At 44.9% G+C, this 19,808-nt stretch overlaps 1 protein-coding gene across 1 annotated transcript in view; it reads right to left on the bottom strand.

Annotated features, from left to right (window-relative positions):
* PAPPA (pappalysin 1) overlaps positions 1-19,808 on the bottom strand; it is a 180,972-nt gene that overhangs the window by 100,298 nt on the left and 60,866 nt on the right. The window contains exons 5-7 of the mRNA XM_027749372.2: positions 19,140-19,332; positions 12,889-13,010; positions 6,851-7,358 (exon numbers count right to left, since the gene is read on the bottom strand). Of these exons, the coding sequence (XP_027605173.1) occupies positions 6,851-7,358; positions 12,889-13,010; positions 19,140-19,332 (823 nt within the window). The remainder of the gene's footprint in view (positions 1-6,850; positions 7,359-12,888; positions 13,011-19,139; positions 19,333-19,808) is intronic.

Raw genomic sequence — 19,808 nt, forward strand, 5'->3', positions numbered from 1 at the left:
TCAGCCAAGTGGAGATGCATCACCCCTGAGAGCTGCGGCACCGTCAGCCCCCAACACTTCACTGGGAGCTCTTTGGAAGAAGGCACTTGGAGTCTTTACTCTGTGAAACACCCAGCATGCTACTGGCAGCTATAAATAATAACAACCACTCTCTCGGCATTTAGAAGCACAACATATGTGAAGGAGAGATGCAGGAACAGGAGGTGGAATAGAAGCAGTTTTCCTCTTCCTGGCTTGCTGAGCCCTAAGTGCAGAGCAGGGCTGTGTGCCCTTACCTGGCACAGGCAGCAGAATCAGTCACCCTTCTGCCTCCCTGCCCAGACCCGTGCAAGCCAGAGGTGAGGCCCCACTGTCTGGGAAAGGCAGGAATTTCCCTGGAGGGATATTGGCAGTGAAGTTGCTACAGGGTGGAGGAGTCTCCTTCCCAGCAGCACTTCACCTCTGTTAGGGTCAGATGAACCTATGACCAGCTTCCTACTGTTGGAAGGGAAGGTGTGGGACAGGCAGCTGTCCCATATTGCTCCTGTTCTTTCATCATGGGAAATTTCCAGGCTCATTAAGCAGAAACAGGGCAATCAATACTGGCTGCACGAGGAAGGAGCTGATGACATAGCCAAGACCAGGCATGGCCTGGGAGAGGCACAGAGATGGATGATCTCAGCACCTCTGCTGAACACCAGGACTGCTACACTGTCTCACACCAGCTGCATATCAAACCTTGCCAAAACTGAACACAGGCAGCTCCAATACACTCAAAACTCTTCACTGATTGAAGGTTTTCAAACAGTGACAGCACAGCCACTATTCCATCTGGGAAACTAAAATCAGCAAGGAACAACTGAAATACTTAATGCAAGGACTGCAGATGAAGAACTAGGCAAGAATTACCAGTGCTGATGTTGTACCTGAAACTGGAAATTCCAGGGGTAAGAGGAACCTGGTGGGGCAGAAAGGTGTTTGCCCCTTGGGAAAGTTCAAAATAGCTTTGTCCATGGAAAGCTAGCATGGAAAGTTAATGATAGGGAAGCTCTTAGGAATGAGCAAGAAAGTGTGAATAAGAGTGAAGAGTTCTTGTTGAAGGTTTTTTTATTGGAGATGAGCTGTAAAATGTCATACAGATATAGCCAGGGATCTCTAACATATTACTAAAGAAAGTAATAGGGAGAATTGGGCAATTATAGGAAAGAAATCTCCTAGAATTGGTAAATAAGCTCAGTTAATGCAGAGAAGGAGGGAGTTATAATGTAGAAATTACTAACTTACAGATCTGCTTGTCTTGAAATGGTCCATATGTTGGTATAAAAGAATATTACACATTTTAGGACAAAGAAATTCAGTATAAACTGGGAACTCTTCATTGCAAGTGAGAGGGGAGGAAGCAGTTAGTTAAAAGGCCAGGCTGGATGGGGCTCTGAGCAACCTGGTCCAGTGGAAGGTGTCCCTGCTCATGGCAGAGGGTTGGAAGGAGATGATCTTCAAGGTCCCTTTCAACCCAGGCCATTCTATGTCTTTATGATTCTATGCTTTATTCAGTTGCAAGGCAATCATGAACCACCAGTGGGATGTATCCACAAAAAAAGCCTATGAGGTCCTTGCATGCACCAAGACAAGGCATTTCCAGGGTAGCTGGGTAAGTATTCGTGCACAAGGACATCTGGAATACCATATAGAGTTCTAAAGCCTGTTGGGAATCCAGATGTGCAGCGTGCCGATATCGCACGGACAACCTGGCAGCTCCTGCAGATAAATCTGGGCATGCAAAGTGTTTTCTTAACATTTCAGTCCTATCTTAGATACTCCCCAGTATTTCCTGGCATATCGAGAGAGGTTTGGCATGGCAACTGTGGAGGAGGGATGAGCAGAAGATGTGATAATAGGGGCTTCAGCTTTTGGTGTCGGGAGAACAACCACCCAGTGATCTGTATCTTGTTTGGGTGGAAATATGGTGTTAATTATCCTCATGACAGATAGATGTGGCAATTCATTTCAGCTGCTTTAGATCATACATTCCTCTGGCTGGTAGACCTCCAGAAAACAGAGAAAGATCTTGGGGGTGAAGGAAGGAATGCCATAATAAGGACAGATGTCGCTGTGAAATTTTAGTGTTGAGTTCTGCAGGGACTTAGGTTTAGATACCATCAGTGTGATATTTTTATTCTTCCAGTCTGTTCAGCTGAGCCTGTGTCATGTAAATGCAAACTTCCTCTTAAATTCAGAGGCTAAAAGGGACATCAATTAATTGGTGTTATTGCTCATTATGAATAGTCAATGCTGATTCTCCAGCCTCTCTGCTTCTTCATATTTGCAGGAACCTTCAAACTGAGAACTGTCTTTGTTTCCTTCAACCACTCCTCATCTGGGGTTTCTGACCAGTCACTGACCATGTGCCCTTCCGACTGGAGACCAGTAACAAATGGCAAATGCATCAGTAAATGCACATGAACTGCTCAGGTCCCATGAACAATGAAACACAAACAGTGGCACAGGAGCCCTCCAGCCACCTGCCATCCCAAGGATGGCAATTTCTCAGTCATTCTGTAATCACTCCAAGAAGCCTCAGTGAGATCTGCATTCCACTGTCTTAGTTGTTAAAACAGAATTAAAACCCAGTAAATGACATGGAGTTTACAAGCTCAGCACTGAATGGAAGCCCTGATTCTAACAAGATGTTAAAATACTGTACCTACTTGAACAACTATACCGATGATGGCCAACCCCCTCCAACTATTACTGAGCAACAGAAAAGGTTCAACCATAGAATGTAAGTAAAAAATAGCCAAAATTGAGAAGAAAAACCTATTCCCTATATGAGAAAATGCAAGTTTTTCAGTCTCACTTTTTTAAAGTATGAATGCAGGATCTCTGTGTGTCGCCTCAGTACTAAAGCTCTACTAGGAATGGCTCAGAATAACATATCACAGCACTGCAAACTTGCTTCTCAGTGATGCTCACCTCTGCAAACCCAAAACTCATACCAGGGCTTCATGCTGGGATTCTTTCTGAGGTTATTTCAGTCAATGCCTTTGTCTTGAAAAAAACCCTACAGTTTAACACCACAAAGACAACCTGATCCATCGCCTTCCACCACACTTTAAGGCTTCTTACAAAGTCTGTGGCAGAAAAGTTGGGAAAATTTCCGATTCTTTGAAACTTTTTAAGTTATTCTGACAACTTTTCAAAACTGACCTCAGTGTCTCTCAGCTTGGTCAGCAAGAAGGGAGTGCACAGATCTCACCAGCACATCCGGCTCCCCACTGATCACAAATTGGGCTACTGAGAGTGCCATGGGGCTGCTCAGCCCAGACTGGCCTGGTGGGACTGACACCTAACTGTGCCTGTGACATCACCCAAGAGCCTCTTGCCTTGGGTACTCACTTTTCACTGAGCTCTTAAAAAAATCAGTGGTTACCACAAATGAACTCAAGAGCAACGATTACTTTCCAACAGCAACTCTGTGAGCTTAAAAATGCTCCAGTGACTGTGAAGGGAGGTCAGAGCAATCAAAGTGACCATCTCACACACTGTTTCTAGAGGACAGCCAGAGTAGAACACTCTACATATGAGCACAACCCACATTTGGATTAAATTGTGAGCTGAGACTTTGAGACTTGCAGATGAGGCTCCTTCCTTATCACTCGCTGTGGTGTGAAGACTCAGCAGTTCTGTGCTGCACCTGGCCTGACCTCCTTTTTCCCCCCACTGATTTATTTAGCTTTCTCCTCTCTTCCTAGGCTCTGTCTCTCATTTTGTATCACAGATACCAGCAATTCTGGCTGATCACACCCGGTGGAATTGAGTGTATCTGGTCTGCTTTCTGTAAGGTCCAAGGATAAGGTCCTGTCCCTTAGAAATGGATGTTTAAGCCTTCACTTGAGCCAAGAGCTGAGATTAAAATTTAGCTTGAGAACAGAAGGTCTGGCATTATTTTGCATTTCTTAATAAAATGTTTCCACTGTTCTAGTTATTTACTCTCCTCTGTGGAGCACCCAGTGCTGACTAGGCAAGGGCTATCCATTAAAGGCTGTCTCTCCTCTCAGCTTAAAAGGAAGTTCCCTCTCTTTGACGGGAAGAAGGTAAGAGAAATTAATTTTTCTTTCAGCATCGCCACACCTGGGGAAAGGATCTTGCTCACAGATAACAGTGCAAGCAAATATTTTCTTTGGGAGAAAAAGAGAAAGTGAAGATCAAGGTCAGAGGAGGCAAGAGTGAAGATATGAGACTGCCTTCAAAATAACCTTCCACAGAACATGTGGGGGTGTCATTTTATTTAATACGGAAAACATGCAAAAGCACAAAGGAGGGGTGACTGGCTTGGGGTTTACAGAGAGATAAAGGGGCTGCAAAGTCTGGCTGCACAGATATGCTGAATTGCAGCAGTACAGGATGCAACAAACAGGGAGATATGAACAGGTTGAGAGAGACTCCCTTTACCTCTACACATTTATATAAGTAGGAGCATGGCCCAACACCTCTGTCCCTGACTTTTCTGAAGCATCTTCCCTTCCTTCCTGCTTAGGGACTTAAAAAGACTGTGGCTACTCTTTGCACAAGGTGCTAATGAAAAATTCATATTGCTTTTGTCTCTACCAGATAACCACAAGCCCGTGCAGAGTCTCAGTGAATTTGTTGCATCTCAAGGTGTGGGCCCAGCAGCAGCCTCTGAATCTGCAGGGCCCCCCATCCCCAGGGGATCCAGATCAGTGCTGTGTGTATTATGATAAAAAATCAGGTGTATTATGATAAAAAAATCATCTCACTTCTCAACATTTCAAACACATGCAGAAGTCTTGAATCACACAATCACAACATGGTTTGGGTGGGAAGGAACCTTAAAGATCATCTTGTTCCATCCCCTGCCATGAGCAGGGACAACTTCCATCAGACCAGGTTGCTTCCAAGCCTGTCCAGCTTGGCCTTGAAAACTCCCAGGGGTGGGGCAGCCACAGCTTCTCTGGGCAACCTGTGCCAGGGCCTCACCACCCTCACAGTAAATCAGCCAAAACAGCCTCAAAAACAACTACAAGTGCTTAAGAATCTGCATATTTGCCTCCTCACCCAGTGACTGAAACTCAGCTTTCCAAGTGTCCTGTCACAACTCACTGGCAGGATTTTCCCTGTAGTCCCTGGCAAGACACAAAGGAGCTGAGCCCGTCAAGACTAGAGGGTTTTGCTGGGATTTGGTTGGGAGTTTGGTTGTGCCAGCTTCCAGAAGCATCCATTTCTGTCCCCTGATCTCAGGCAGAGCCCAGAAAGATTAGCTTAAAAGTTCTATCTGATTTTTAGCTGGCTGTGTAACTAGGTGAGACATACAGAGGGGTACTGCTACCCCATGGGATTTATTCAATGACCCCCAGGAAAACTGTCATTAATCCCAGGCTACTGATTTAATTCTTAGAGCACTCTTTCACTTCAGCTAGAAGTGACCCACAAAATCATAACAAAAGACAAAGAAATAGAACCCAGAATACAAGTTATGTTTTGGTTTTTTTTTTTTTCTTTCACATTGTGTTATGAAGTCAAAACTGGACCTGTTTCTGTGGGAACTTGTGCTAAGGTATGCAAATATTTCAAACCAAAGCAGTCCCATTTTCCAATTGCAGTGGGCCAGGTTTCAGGCAAAGATGCTTTCACAGCAAAACCTTGGGAAAATTCACCGTTTTCCACATTTCCAATATGCCAATATTCATCTCATGCTGAGTGCCAGCAATTGTTTGAACAAGGCTACAACCCAAGAAAGCACTTAAGCACATGCTTAACTTTCAGCACATGAGTAATCTCAGTGATGTCCTGGGTTTTTGTTAGATTCATTACTGTTAGTTACCATGAGTTTTTAAATCCATAGGGACAATTTGCATCTTCTGAGCTGTATAATTGGGCTGTGAAAGGGATGGGAGCTCATGATTACTGAATTGTTAATTAATCATTTTTATTATATTTAAATATGCTTTAGAAAACCATAATGATGTATGCTTCCTTGATATTAGCTGTACTAACTAGATCATCTTTTCTAAATTAGAGTGCAGTTTTCTTAGCAGGTTTCCTTTTATCTGGTGTTCATTTTTCAAATGAGCTTCATGTTGTTCCCACAGATGAATGAATCACTTCCAGGGAATCATGTTATGCCAAAGATGTTTTTCTAACTGTAGAATGCCTATGGGTAGATCATGGGTCTCCTTGAAATGAGTAAATATTTTGAAGCTGGGCTTTCCTCAACAATCATGAATCCTTTGACTAGATGAGTGTAACTGTGTCTGGGATGAAACTCAGTTCCTACAACAAACCAGGGCATTTGGCATGTTTACCATGTCAGAACAATCTCACACCAACATAACTCGAAAGCAGAAAATAGAAGTGGTTGAAACACATTTATACACCTGAACGTGCAAGTGCATTTCTTTGCACACTTTCTTTAGCAGATAATTAGTGCTTTGGCACTGAAAGCCCTGCTCTGTCCTTCTCCATCAAAATATTACTTTCAAAAGATTCCCAAGGAAATGATGACCATGTTACTCCAGAGGTCCTTGGTCAGGTTAGCCTAAACATTTAATTTATCATGGCTTAGGTAGATTGCAATATCCTTTCTGGTTAAGGAAAACCTGAATTATAGATCTCTGCACAACTAGCCCAGAAATTTCTCAAAAACTACCCATGAAACCACAGGCTATTCACTCAAGTGTGATGCTCCTGGTTTCAGAGAGCAACTATGAGAACATTCTGTCTTGGTAATTCTTGGCATGTCTGTCTAGCTCAACATCCTCACAGCCACTTGGAATGCTGGACATTACCAGGATGAGAAGAACTGTTTTGATCTGAACAAGATGATCCAGCTCTCTGGAAAGCAGTTACTTACGTGTCAACATATCTCCTGCTGAGGTTTGAGATGACAACTGGAGATCCAGACTGGAAAGGAGGGTCCCGAACCACTTTGTACTGGATGGGCTTGCAGTCTGCACACAGCGTGCTGTGGGGGACAGAGCTCAGCATGGCAGCATCGATTTCCAGGTGCTCATCCAGGGTGTAGATCTGGATTCCATACACCTCCTCGCCCACCCGTCCTGCATCCAGCTTTATGGTCAGTGGGATGTCGCAGAAGACGTTCTGCGGCCCCAGAGAAATGTTCTTCCCGCTGACGGTGAGCAACTTGATGTCATTCACTGCTCCACTGGAGTCCCAGTCCGGGGAAACAAATGTCACCCAGATTGTGAGAGACTCTGGAGTCAGGGGATAACGGAACTCCAGCTGCAGGTAGCAGCCCTGGGGCTCGGGACAGGCTGGGGGCACCGTGTGTTGGTTGACTGCCGAGTTGGGACTCCACGTCCTGACGCTGGATTTACAAGGCTGCTCCACATCAGGGTGCCCTGGGAAGAAAGGAGGAAGCAGAGAGAGGGCACAAAAGAAGTTAGAGAACATGGGTTGTCGTTGGCATCGGTTTTAAAAGATAGACTGGTGGCAGGAGAGCATATCTGTCCAGGAAAATGATTATTTACTTGAGCAGAACAGGCATGGCCAGTATGGGGAGGAGCATAACACCAGCCTCTCCTGGCCAGGTGCTTAAGTGCCCAGCTGGACTGGACACCACACAACACACACCATGCCAGTGCATTTGGTCCTGAATTTCCTATTTCTAGTGTCTTTCCCTGTGCCAAACAATGGTATTTTCTACCCCTTCCACTCGGTAATTCACCTGATAAGCAGAGTCACTTTGCCTTCAGTTCACCCACTCCCTTGACTCTCACTCCAAAATACAATCCTTTCCTCTCTAACAAAGACAAGAATAGAGCTTTTGTTGGTTCCAAGAAGCTGTTGCATTGTGCTGTTCAGGGGCAACTCCTGTGACATCTACACACTGGTTTTTGGAGGCACAAGGAGCACAGGTCTGAGCTGTCTCTTTGAGCTTGTTATGAAACAACAGGCACTTGTACTTTTACATTTCTCACCGGTGGCTGTGTTCAACTACATGGGAGGTAGTGCTAAAAACTAATGAAAGCCACAATGCTTGCTGGGTTCCCAAATACTATGGTAACATTACAATTTGGCGTGGAGTCGTGGACTGCAAGATCCAGAGAGGTCAGACGGGTGGAACAGTTGGTAACAGAATCCAGTGAGAGCTATAAATACCCTCTTCCTTCCCAAATAATCACACAAAAAGGGAGCAAGCACGATAGGGAGAAGCAAAATACAGAAAAGAAGAAAGGGAGAAGTAAAGATAAAGAAAGGTAAGGAGAGGAGAGAAATGGAGAAGGCAGAGGGAAAAAAAAAGGAGAGCACAGCCGCTTGCAGCTGACGAAGAAAGCATGATAAAGCACTGGGCAAACATGGACAAACAGGACATCACTACTAATTTAAAGAGAAAAGGGTAATGTGTGAAGGTTATTCGTATTGTCTGTGATCCAATGAAGTGTTAGAAGTGCACCTCTTTTGTCAAGGATAGACAGCTCAGGGAATTCTCCTGTTCCTGCCCAATGAACCCAGGTGCAGAATAGATTTCCTGGCATCTCAGGCAACCCTCCTGTGATCCAACACAACTGCCCTGCAGATGCCCAACTTTTAATGCTTCTCCCTCACCCACACACACCCCACGGCCCTCCTTCCTCCTCACATGCCACGGAGTGGTGGGAATGCCACTGAGCTCAGTGTCTGGAGGGACCACAGCAGCCATACAGCTTGAAGAAAGCCAGAGGTCCACTTAACATGCTCCAGTTTTTCCCCCTGGCAAGCTCATGAGCCCTGTGTATCATCACCCTGAGCAGCCAGTGCCCCACTCAGCTCCTGTTATCTCCCATCACCCCTGGCCGTGTGTGCTTGGCTGAGCCCTCCCGTGACTTTCTCAGCAAACTCCTGACTGCAGCCCTGAGAAGGTGGTTTTTGACTCCAGTATCTCAGAGGGCTTTGGAGAGATCTGTGAGCCTCACCACTGCCATCTCACAGAGAGGAAAATGGAGTTAATGGCTCACGGCCCAGTACAAAAGTGGTGCCCGTTTGGGATCCTGCAAATTCACCTCTGTCAGTTCAAGGCCTCTGCAAGACCTGAATACCAAACAAACCTACACGTTTGGGTAGATCAGGGTGCGATCCCTGGAGATACATGAATTGGACTCAGCCTCCAGAATGCTTAGAGCAGATCATTACCCCAAAATGGGAGCCAGACTGTATTCATTCATACACTGAAAACCTCAGTGAAGTTGAGATAAAGAGACTCTTCCTTAAATATCATCAAACACTTAGGACTGGGTAAGAAACATTCATTTAATTGTGGAAGAAGATGAAAATCCTATTTCATGCAACTGGATTTCTAGAGATGGGTAAATACTCTGAAAATTACAAATATTTGTATATAAAAAGAAACTGTGCAGAATTTATTTTTCCCCTCCGCACTCAGATTCTGAAAATCCTTTGGCTTATGAGTTAGTCAGCTAGGTCAGTCATAGAAACATCATGTCTTGCCTGACACAAAACAGGAATGTGAGGTTTGTGAGGATAAGCCAAACCCCATCTCCTGGTTAGAGAGCAGGGGTGGCAGGCTGGGAAGGGGTCTTTCCCCAAAATGTTGTCCACAGCCACAAGCCTGCGTGTCAATCCTTCATCCTGCAGTTCAGTGCAGTGGCTGGGATGAATGTCCTGGCATTGTCCTGGCACATGGACAGAGCCTGAGAGGCCAGCTGAGATCAGCAGTGCCTCAGGATGTAGCTGCTGTCACAACTGCAACTCACCCACCACATTTTAGGTGGCCAAGACAAAAGGAACCATCCTGTGGGACTCCAATGTCCAGCTGAGACATTTCCCCTCGCAAATACAGAATGAAATGAGTGAAATAATGGCCCCTGGGAAAGGCAGGGCACTAGAGCAGCCTAAGGAAGCAACAGGTTTAATTGTATTCTCACACTTCTCTCAGTCAGCAGTGAGCCAGGCAGCAGGAACTGACTGATATATGCATATATTGCACAGCAGGCAAAGCAACGTTCTGGGCTTGAGCCAAAATCACCTTTCTTATATAAAACATTCCTTTGACCGACTTCTGGAGGTGCTGTGAGGTTTGTTTATCCAGCAGGTGTTGCTGGTGAGAATCCAGGCAGGTTAAAGCTTTCTAGTTCTATGGTGAAGGTAAAGAGTAAATCAAAACTGCCTTCCCACAGCCACTGCCAGTGAGCAAACAGCCCCTCGTGCAAGGGCCACAACTGGCTGAGAAAGGGCCACAGAATCCCTCAGCCTGGGGGCTGGATCCAACTATGCTCAGGAATAAGCAGGGCACTAGGAAGGACCCAGAGCACTGCTGGTATCAGCTCCCTGGGGTAGCAGTGTACTGGTGCTGTGAGACCTCAGGAACATGAGATCAGACCAACCAGGTTCTGAGTGGCTTCAGAGGCACGTGAGGAATGTGGTTTTCTGGTTGGAAGCTGGATGAGTCCTACAAAACATTTTCCATGAGTGTCGTGTCAGATTTTAAAACGAGTTCATTTTGGCCATGAGTAGGCCTCTTTTGTCTTCACCTTCCACGAACGTTCAAGCAGTGGAGATTTACACCCATGAGCTCCTGCAGAAAGTGAAATTAAAGCTTGCACGCTTTGGTACTCATAGATAGACAATTAAAGAAGCCAGACAATGATCTAACTGTGCTATTTGTAACTCAGACCAAGTGCAAATAGGCAGATATCCTGAATGTCAGGGAGTGTGGCAGTGACGACAGAAAATCACGGAGCAACAAACACCATACACTCGGTGTATTTTCCACCCTAAAGTGGAGACAACTCAACAAGGGGACATGATTCCCAAATTTATTTTTTTTTTCCAGAGCAATGACACCACAGCAATTGAATGAGGCAGATAAGGATCAGACTGCACCCTTCATAGTTAAGAACATGCAGGCACACTCTGCAAGGAGAGGAAATTAAATGCAAAATGCCACTGAGTAATAAATCTTAGAGTAGCTTAGTTTCTCTAGGAATGATGCCGCTGGCAAGATGTGTGAGATCTACAAGTTTTTCAAATGAAAGGCTGTTGGAGAAATTTTGATGGAACTGCACATTTCAATGGAATATGCAGTCCTCTCAGAATCAAAACACTTTGCAAAATTGGGTTTATTTGGACAAAATTTTATTCTGGAAGAGAAAATGGCAAGAAAGTTCTAATACTATTGGAACATTGTTTTTAGACATTTTTGGAAGAATTATTTTTACTTTTGCACCTTGAAACATTTTCCATTTTGATATTCAAAGTTGCTTTTGCCTTAGATTCTATACTAAAAGGGTATATTTTAAAATGTCATAATTTTACCAAAGTTCACAAAAGAGCAATTCTATGAGCTAAACAAAACATTTTGGCCAGCCTCAAACACTTTTTGTTTTTAATTTTCCTCTGTGGAGAATTTCAAAAGTTTCAAGTTTTATTCCAAATGAAACCAAGTTTCAAAGTCTTGTAATGCTTGGCTAAGTGGAAATTCCACCTTCCACCCTGAGCTACTGCTGCAAGCCATCCAAACTTCACTAGTGCTGTTTACTGGATAATCCAGTCACACTCACAGCCGGAGCGCTGCTTCCCAGGATGGAGCATCCAACTCAAGGGGCAGGTGTGCTCTGAGCTGTGCCCAGCAGCCTGGGCCTTGGATTTCATGGAATCACAGACTGGTTTGGGTTGGAGAGACCTTAAAGCTTTTTGTTCCACCCCCTGCCATGGGCAGGAACACCTTCCACTAGCCCAGGTTGCTCCAAACCCCGTCCAACCTGGCCTTGGACACTCGCAGGGATGGGGCAGCCACAGCTTCTCTGGGCAACTTATTCCAAACCTGGGGGCTGAGTTGGAGTGAAACACAACCTCTGCTGGGCCCCCACCCTGGGACATGGGTGTGTGGGGCGGGGGACACTTGTCCTATCAAGCAGTGGGGATCCAGCTCGCTGCACCTGCTGACCTCGGGACGAGTGGGGGCTCTTGGGTGCCAGCACTAAATGTATCACCACATTATCACAAATCATTTTCCTTGCAGAATAACTCCCACGTGCTCTAGCTGCAGGACAGAAAAGCCCTTAATGGAAGGAGGTATTTGTATAACGACTTTGCAAAATCCAGGGGTTGGCCTTGGGGCTCTGTGAGCCCACCTTTGTGCTCACAGTGAAATCTGGACCAGGAACGTGCTGCTCCCAAAGGAACAGCTCATGACGGACAGATTGAAATAATACTCTGCTCTTTCCAAACCATGATTTGTGATGACTGACCTCTGCCTGGTGTAATCTTAAATATGCTCCACCACATCCAGCTACTTACGGAGCGGAAGGTACACGTGGAGGAGAGTTAATGATGGAGATCTAATGACACTGTACAACCAGCCCTGCAGACCATTCTCCCTCCAACACGCTCGAAGAGAAGCAATAAGAATGACTTGCAAAACACCCTGAACTAGAGAGGGCCTGACATAGTCACCTGCATTCCTGCTGCAGAGTACTTGCCCAAAGGGCAACCTCCTTTCAGCCTGGCTGCTGCTGCAGCCCTCTGCTAATCACCACAAGCAAAGGCAGCAGAAATCAGGCCCAAATAAACAACAATTCTTCACTTTTGGAGTTGGAGTAGAGGGAGCAAACAGCTCCCCTGAGGAATTCGTCCGACAGATGTGAATGGTCAGCATTTCTTGGCACTCTGCTGCTTTGTGAAATTCATGTTCAGCTCCTGGAATTCACTTAATTCATGGGCAAGGGCGGGACCCGGGGGCCAAAACACAGGTATTTCAGCCATGGCATTACCCCAGGGCACGGTGTTTCTCTGTCCTCTAGTTTTGCTCACATTACACGCCGGCATAATCAGTCACTCTCCCCCAGATTTTCCCACTGCCTTTGTGGCTCTCCTTTGACTTTGGCCTTTCTTGTCCCCCACCACGTCTTTGCCCCCAGCTCTGTGACTCACCTTCTGCCTCCCGTGGGCTCCAGTGCCCCGAGGGATCGCAGGGCATGGGGGACGAGGCGCTGAAGGCGTATTGCACCAGGACTCTTCCTTCCGCACACAGATCACATGCTGATCCCACTTCTCTAGGAGGCCAGGAAAACAGGAAAACACACCAACTTAGTAACAGCTGAATGAGCTGCTTATTCAACTATATTAAAAGCAATAAGACTTAGAATTCAGGTCCACTTAACCCTCTTTTTCTCAAGGCACTGAAAAGAGTGTTTTCTGATGCTGACCTTCTGCAGGTTTAAGCTAAGAGCCCGTGTAGACACCATTTGTGTGCCCTCCATCCAACACAAAATGACAGCAACCTGAGAAATCACATTCACCTATATTTTTTCTTATTTTTTTTTCCCCTCTGCACTGGATCAAACCCTGACAAAAGAAAACACACGCTGCTTAGTGTTTAGAGCAGAGACACTGGCCTCAGGAGATCTCAGATCTATTTCTGCTGCCATCATGGATTTATTTATTGCTTGAACTTGTAGTACCTTTAAGATTGTGAAGGATTTGGGCATTCTGATGGTTAGAGGAAAGGGTGAAGTCCCAGGTTCTGAAACCATCAGACAGAGCTGCTCTATGAAGCACAGCTTTGCTAAGTATGCAAGAACCTGCTTTTGGAGGTGTCTCACAGCCCTGACCATTACAAGCCTGAAAAAGGGGTGGGTTATGAACATACAGAATAGAATATGCCCTCAAGTCTTTTTTCCTTTTTTTTTTTTTTTTACAGGGGAAACAGGGATCACAAAATTTGGAAACCTCGTTTGACCCAGAATGTGTGGCTATTCATCCCAGTAAGCTGCTTATTATTCAGAATTCATTGTTCTGCTTTAAGTAACACTTCCTGCTAAAAAGGAAAGTTAAAAATTAATTATCCTAATGATCAAACACACCTAGGAAAGGACAAGTTTTAGGCAAACAATTGTGTGTAACACAGTGTACTCTCTACACGACTCGAGTAAGTATGGATTGAGTCAATTACTGTGATAATTTACATCAACTATTACAATCAGCTATGCAAATTTTCACCATCATAACCACCACTGCATGATTTGTTTCAGCACTGCTTTGAAGAGGGCACTGTGATCCTCAGGCAGAAGTTATTTTGGATCCTCAGTGAGGACACCAGGACTGTAAATTTACTCTCCCAGCGCTCCCCAACTGTGCCATCGCCTTTCCCTTCGGTGGCAGGGATGGCACACACTCAGCTGGCTCCCCAGCTCAGCATCTCCCTTTTGTTGACAGGGAAGTTGAAAGTCTGCTTTCTGTTGGCTTCATTAGGCAGAAGCAGGGATTGTCAACGATGGGACTTGGAATGAAATCAGTGGTAAAACTCATACCCATTTCAGTGTGGCCACCCCCACAAAGACAGTAAATGACTGTCTCAGGCAGAAAGAGATGCACCTGCTGAAAACACCTGAAGAATTGAATGTGACAATAAGGTAGAATAAAGAAGAGGGAGGCAAAAGTGCCCTCCTCTTCCTTGTATCATCTGTAACACTTTCAATGAAAAAATTTGGGCGTGTTGTAAGCAACTTCTCTCCATGTCCCATTCACCCACCTGCACTATTGGCGTGACACTGCCTCCTTATTTCATTTCCCAGCTATCTATTTAACAGTGGTTTAAGTGTCTAACTCAGCTTGCCTGAATAATATATGCAAAAAAAAAAAAAAAAAAAAGAAACCAGAACAATAGGTACTGAAAAATCAAGATGTAGAAGTATTGTTGTGCAGTTGTTTTTCAGACACATCCACCACTAGTCAGGACAGAAGTCCCTGCAACAATAACTTTTCAGTTTCTCTACAAAGAGACTCCTGCATTAGCACTTGGTCCTGGATGAGGACAGGGCTCTGAAAGCCAAGTTTCCACAATTAGGACTGCTTTTCACTCAAATTAGCAGCTATACAATTTCATCACAGGCTGCCATGGTGGAAAAAAATGGTAGGCTTATGGACAAACATTTCCTTTTACCAGTGAGGACTTGGAGGTAAGAGAAATCACAAGGAGCATCATGTGGGAAAGGCTATGAGCAAACTTTCTCTTTTTACTTTTCCAATTTGGGAGCCAGACTCAACCCTGATGTAACTCCACTGGCTGAAAGGACTTACACAGGGGATGACTCCTGGGTTAAAGTTTTTGGTCTGCAGACTCTTGCACACAAATCCTACAAACAGCCATGAATGTCAAACCTAATTATGGAATCACATTTATTGGCTTATGAAAATCTAAGCCAGATCCTTACACCTTATGCAGCCATGGACAACAAGGAAAAATGAGCATAAATTGGTTCAAAACACTATTAATTAGGAATGATAGCATATCTGCCACCTTATACACCAGTGCACATGACTCCCCAAAGTGCAGGGTAATGGAAAATCTAGACTTCTCTGTTTTCTAATAAGCCAAGTACTGGGGAAATTCCAGCTTATGAAGTTCAGAGCACAGGAGGAATTCATTCCTACAGCATGATATTTCAGTGAAGTGGATTCAAAATCTAAAGATTACTAGTGAAAAACAGACAATTTCCTTCAGGGCCAGCACCAGTTCAGTGGGCAACTCAAAACCACTAAATATCTGTCATTGCTTTGGGTAAAAAGTGCCTGTTTTTAGGCTAAATTGCAGCTGCTTACTTGAAATTCAGAATCAGTGCTCTCCCTTCTAAGGCACTGAAACTTTCCATCAAGGTTTAAGCCAGTGATTATCAAGCCCAGTCATCTCAATCTGGGACACCACACTGACCAAAATATTTGCTTGCTAAGAATGAGATAGCATCAGATTCATGGAAATTAATGCAGTCACCTCAATGAAAACTTGGAAGAGAAGATGCATTCAAAGTTTTCTGCCCAGGCAGAATTTGCTGCAGAGCCCTATCACAATAACTGTTTACATCTGCCTGTGCATATCAAACAGGAGAACAGTCAATGGATGAACACATCTAATGGATGCAGCCAGGAAATGAAGAGGCTTCTCTTTTTCTCACTTGTTTTCACTTGTTTCGTTGGCTCTGTTATTATTTTATTATTACATATTATTATATGTGTATGCAACATTTTTTCATGCTTGTTTGAAAGGGAGGATGGAGAATGGTAAGTATTCCAATCCCACGTGCAATAGCTACAAGAAGAAATGCTGGTTCTTGATATATTTGATTACTAGAGATGTTTGGAAGCTCGACCAGCTACTGGAGTTTAGGGTCAAAGCATGTTGGAAAATTTATGTGCAGGTAAATGACTCTCTTGAGTGAAAGAGCAAACATCAGTTGAACACTCTAAAGAGGTAAGGAGGGTCTGTCAGGAAGAAGATTTTACTGCTGTGCACAGCTCATGCACCTATTCTTGCCAAAATGTGAGAACACAGCATAGCCAACTCCAAATTAACAGGAATCATGAGTTAACATTGCTCTCTGTCCCTAAATCCACATCATTAATCAACAGAAGACCCTATGAGAAAAGCATCTAATGCACCTGTGGCAGAGCTTCATCTAAGCAGGGGAAAGGCACATGGTCATTACTTCCACACTTCCTTCAACCACAGACCTGTCAGGACCTCACACACAGACACAGCCAGCCCAGTGCTGCATTTTTAAACAGAAGGCTAAATTTTCTCTCCCTGACTTTCATTAGGCAGAGGTCACTGCCTGTGCAGCTCTGGAGAATAAAAGAGACATAAAAAGAATTTGAGTTACGCCTACAGTAGCATTGTAATTTGGATCAGGAGCGAGCTGTTGAAGTGAGACTCCTCCCCTTGCCCACTTAGAGCACTTGGGTAAGTCCTGGAGCATGGAAGCTGGACCAGTTTTGGAGAAACCAGAGCAGAGGTGTGCTCCAGGACCACACCTGATGTGCTCCCACCACTGGTGCCATGGGGCACCAGGAACCCCCCCAGAACCCCTCCAGTGTTGACGTCAGGTCTTCATTAACCACTGTTTTGCGCTGGAGATCTACTTATATTGGGCCACAATACTTGCTAATGTAGCCAGAGCCATTCATGCTTTGAAGGCCCTTTTACACTGTCAAAACAGCAAGGAAGGGGCCTCTGTGCATTAGAAACCAGGCCCAAGGCACTCAGCAGCTGAGTATCAGTCTTCTGTTTTTTACATGAATAGTCCCATTGAAGTGAATGAGTTTATTCATTCAAGTGAGGCAAGTAAAATTTGGGCCATGGTGTGCACTTTGTGTAAAAATATCTGCAAAGATTTACAGTATTCCCACACACAGATAAGATTATACTTGGCCAATTTTACCTCCTACTTGTCTTGCACAGTGACCCAATTTCACAAATTGATACAGGCATGTGGCTCTAACCGAGCAGAGCTGGACACAACAGCACTGGAAGTTCAGCACGTGAGCCTTTCCAGGATTAGTCACTACAATAATACTGTCATCCTTGTTTTGATTAACAGATCAAAAATCTGGGCATGTTTGAGACAGGATCATTTATATATTTCAGTGACATTTTTAAATGGTCACGGCAACATTTCTGTTTCCATCAGCAGTGGGAATCTCATTTTAACAAGGAATTGGACTCAAAGTATTTGAGGCTGTCTCTTTAAATCTCTTCAGTAATACTGAGCACACAGATTTGAAAGCCCAAAGGAGTTTTTTTTTCCTGGAAAATCACTCTTTATTTAACATATGATAACTCTGTTATGAAATTTTAGATTTAGCAGGCTATCCACTGTGTGTTATTTAAGAAGCAAGTAACTAGAGGTTATTAAGAACATATTGATTGAGTTATAAGAAATATGTAATAAAGGCATATTTGGTTACATAACAATTAACTTTGCATCAACGTGTTTTTAAGAGGCAGATGGCATTTATTTAACACACAATAAGCATCTTCTGAAATCTAAATTAAATTGGAGAAATTTAATTTGCCTGAAAATGATTACAGGCTAAAAAATTCTAAATTAATTTTCAGAACTTCACAAAAGTCCTTTTCACAGGTCGGGAATAAAAGGATTCAGTTACAAAACTGCAATTAAAGCAAACGCTGTTCAGAGCACGAGACCTCTCTTTATCGATTCCTATTGGGGTTTGATTACCCTCCCCACATCAATCTGCAATAAAGGTGGAAAATCTCATCTGAGCAGGAAATAACAGCTCTCTGCCCTGTGGGATAAAGTGTGAGCTGGGCACTGAAATGGCCAGGGTGTCCTGGCAGTGCTGGAAGGAGTTTCATCCCTGATGGAGGCTTTCAAGGTGCTCTCCCAGCACAAAGCAGCAGTGCTGAGGCAGCTCTTTGGGTGTTAATACGCTTGTAAATTCGGCCTCCTGTGCTCTGAACTGCTGTGCTCCTGAAGGGCACTCCAAGTTTGCTCTCTATAAAACAACAAAGCAGAAGGTGGAGAAGAAAAGCAAACAGGGGAGGTGAGCTAATGGTAATGCGAGAAGGTCAATCATTTAGGAAGTTCTCTGCCAGGACTCCACAGCTCCTGCAGCTCATCCAAGAGCTGTGTAAGAGCATTTAGGTGAACTGCCCAGTTGCTCAGCTCATCCTGGGGCAGAGCTGCTCTGGCTATGGGCTGCAACGTGCTGTGACTCCTGCCCAGAGCCCTACATTCACCTAATTTTTCATTACTGATATCACATATTGCATGTCTATAAGATACAAACACAGACACACGCACATACACCCCCCTACTCTGACCTACAAGATGACACTCATGATATTCAAGGGTTTGGGGCTTTGATTCTGCCTTGCACAATTCCCACCTCAGACCCACAGCTCAGGGAAGGAGGGAGCATTTGTCCCCATCCCCAGCCCAGCCACCTCCTTGCCCTGGGAGACTCCACAGCCCACGAGCTCTGTGTTGTCACAGGAGTAGAAACCAGATCCACTTTGTCCTTGCCAAGGAAACATGCAAGAGGAGGAGAGGGAACACTCAGGCAGAGCCGAAGCCCACAGGTATTCGTGAGCAGCAATAACAGCAGGAATCACAGGGCTGGAATCTTTGATTGAAAATTCCTCCCGTGACATATGGAGAAAGAGATGCCCTTTACATGGCAAATCAATGGCCTTCAACTGAGAGCTACAGGCTGAGAAAGGAAGAGCAGACAACAGATCAATAACCTCCTCAGTATGAACCAATTTAGGAAGGAGCCTTAAGACTGAGCACAGCACATGATCGAGCTGTGATCCCGGAGCAGGGTCCCTATGTCTCCCTTTCCCATCAAATTCAGCACGAGAGTGCAGAGCAGCGAGTGATCACCTTTCAAAGAAGTGGCCGTCGATGGGTGGGAACCACTCCAGGGTGACAGAGGTGGAGGTCCGAGCCACGATCTGGGGGGCAATGGCAACAGGAGCCGGTTTCTTGGTGGGCTGCCAGCTCTGGTAGACGAGGTCCAGGTAGCAGTGCATCCTGGCCACTTGGTTGGGAGTGAAGGAGTCGGTGCAGTCATCGTCTGGAATTAAAACAGAAGCCACATCAGCCACGTGGGAGAGGAGGTGGGAGCAAGAGAATTACGACCTGGTGAACAGCAGCTTCTTGCAAGGGCTGGGATGGGCCCTCACAGCACTCAAAAGTTAATGGCCTGTGAACAAATTAGCAGGGCCATCACTTGTGGAGGCAGAGAAAGGAAACAAAGGTTAAAAAGGAAAAAAAAAAAAGTCGATAAACGTTCCCTCCCTCTGATCTGGGACACACCTGAAGCACCCAGAGATCATCCCTAGATGAGACAGAGACACGTGGAGGTGAAGGAACAGAAAGCCTCAGCGCAGCACCTTCTGGACAGAATCGGGGCTACCAGTGGACCTCTGGGTTTAAAAGCATTTCAAATAATATCTCTGAGAAAGAATGAAAGGGCAAAGGATGGCCGGTGTCAGGATAATGCACTGACTGAGATTCATGCAAACTGTGGGTGACAGGCTTTTTCAGATT

Source organism: Pipra filicauda, unplaced genomic scaffold (genome assembly GCF_003945595.2).
Source record: "Pipra filicauda isolate LSUMZ 115617 unplaced genomic scaffold, ASM394559v2 scaffold510_size705862_pilon, whole genome shotgun sequence".
NCBI classification, from domain to species: Eukaryota; Metazoa; Chordata; class Aves; order Passeriformes; family Pipridae; genus Pipra; species Pipra filicauda.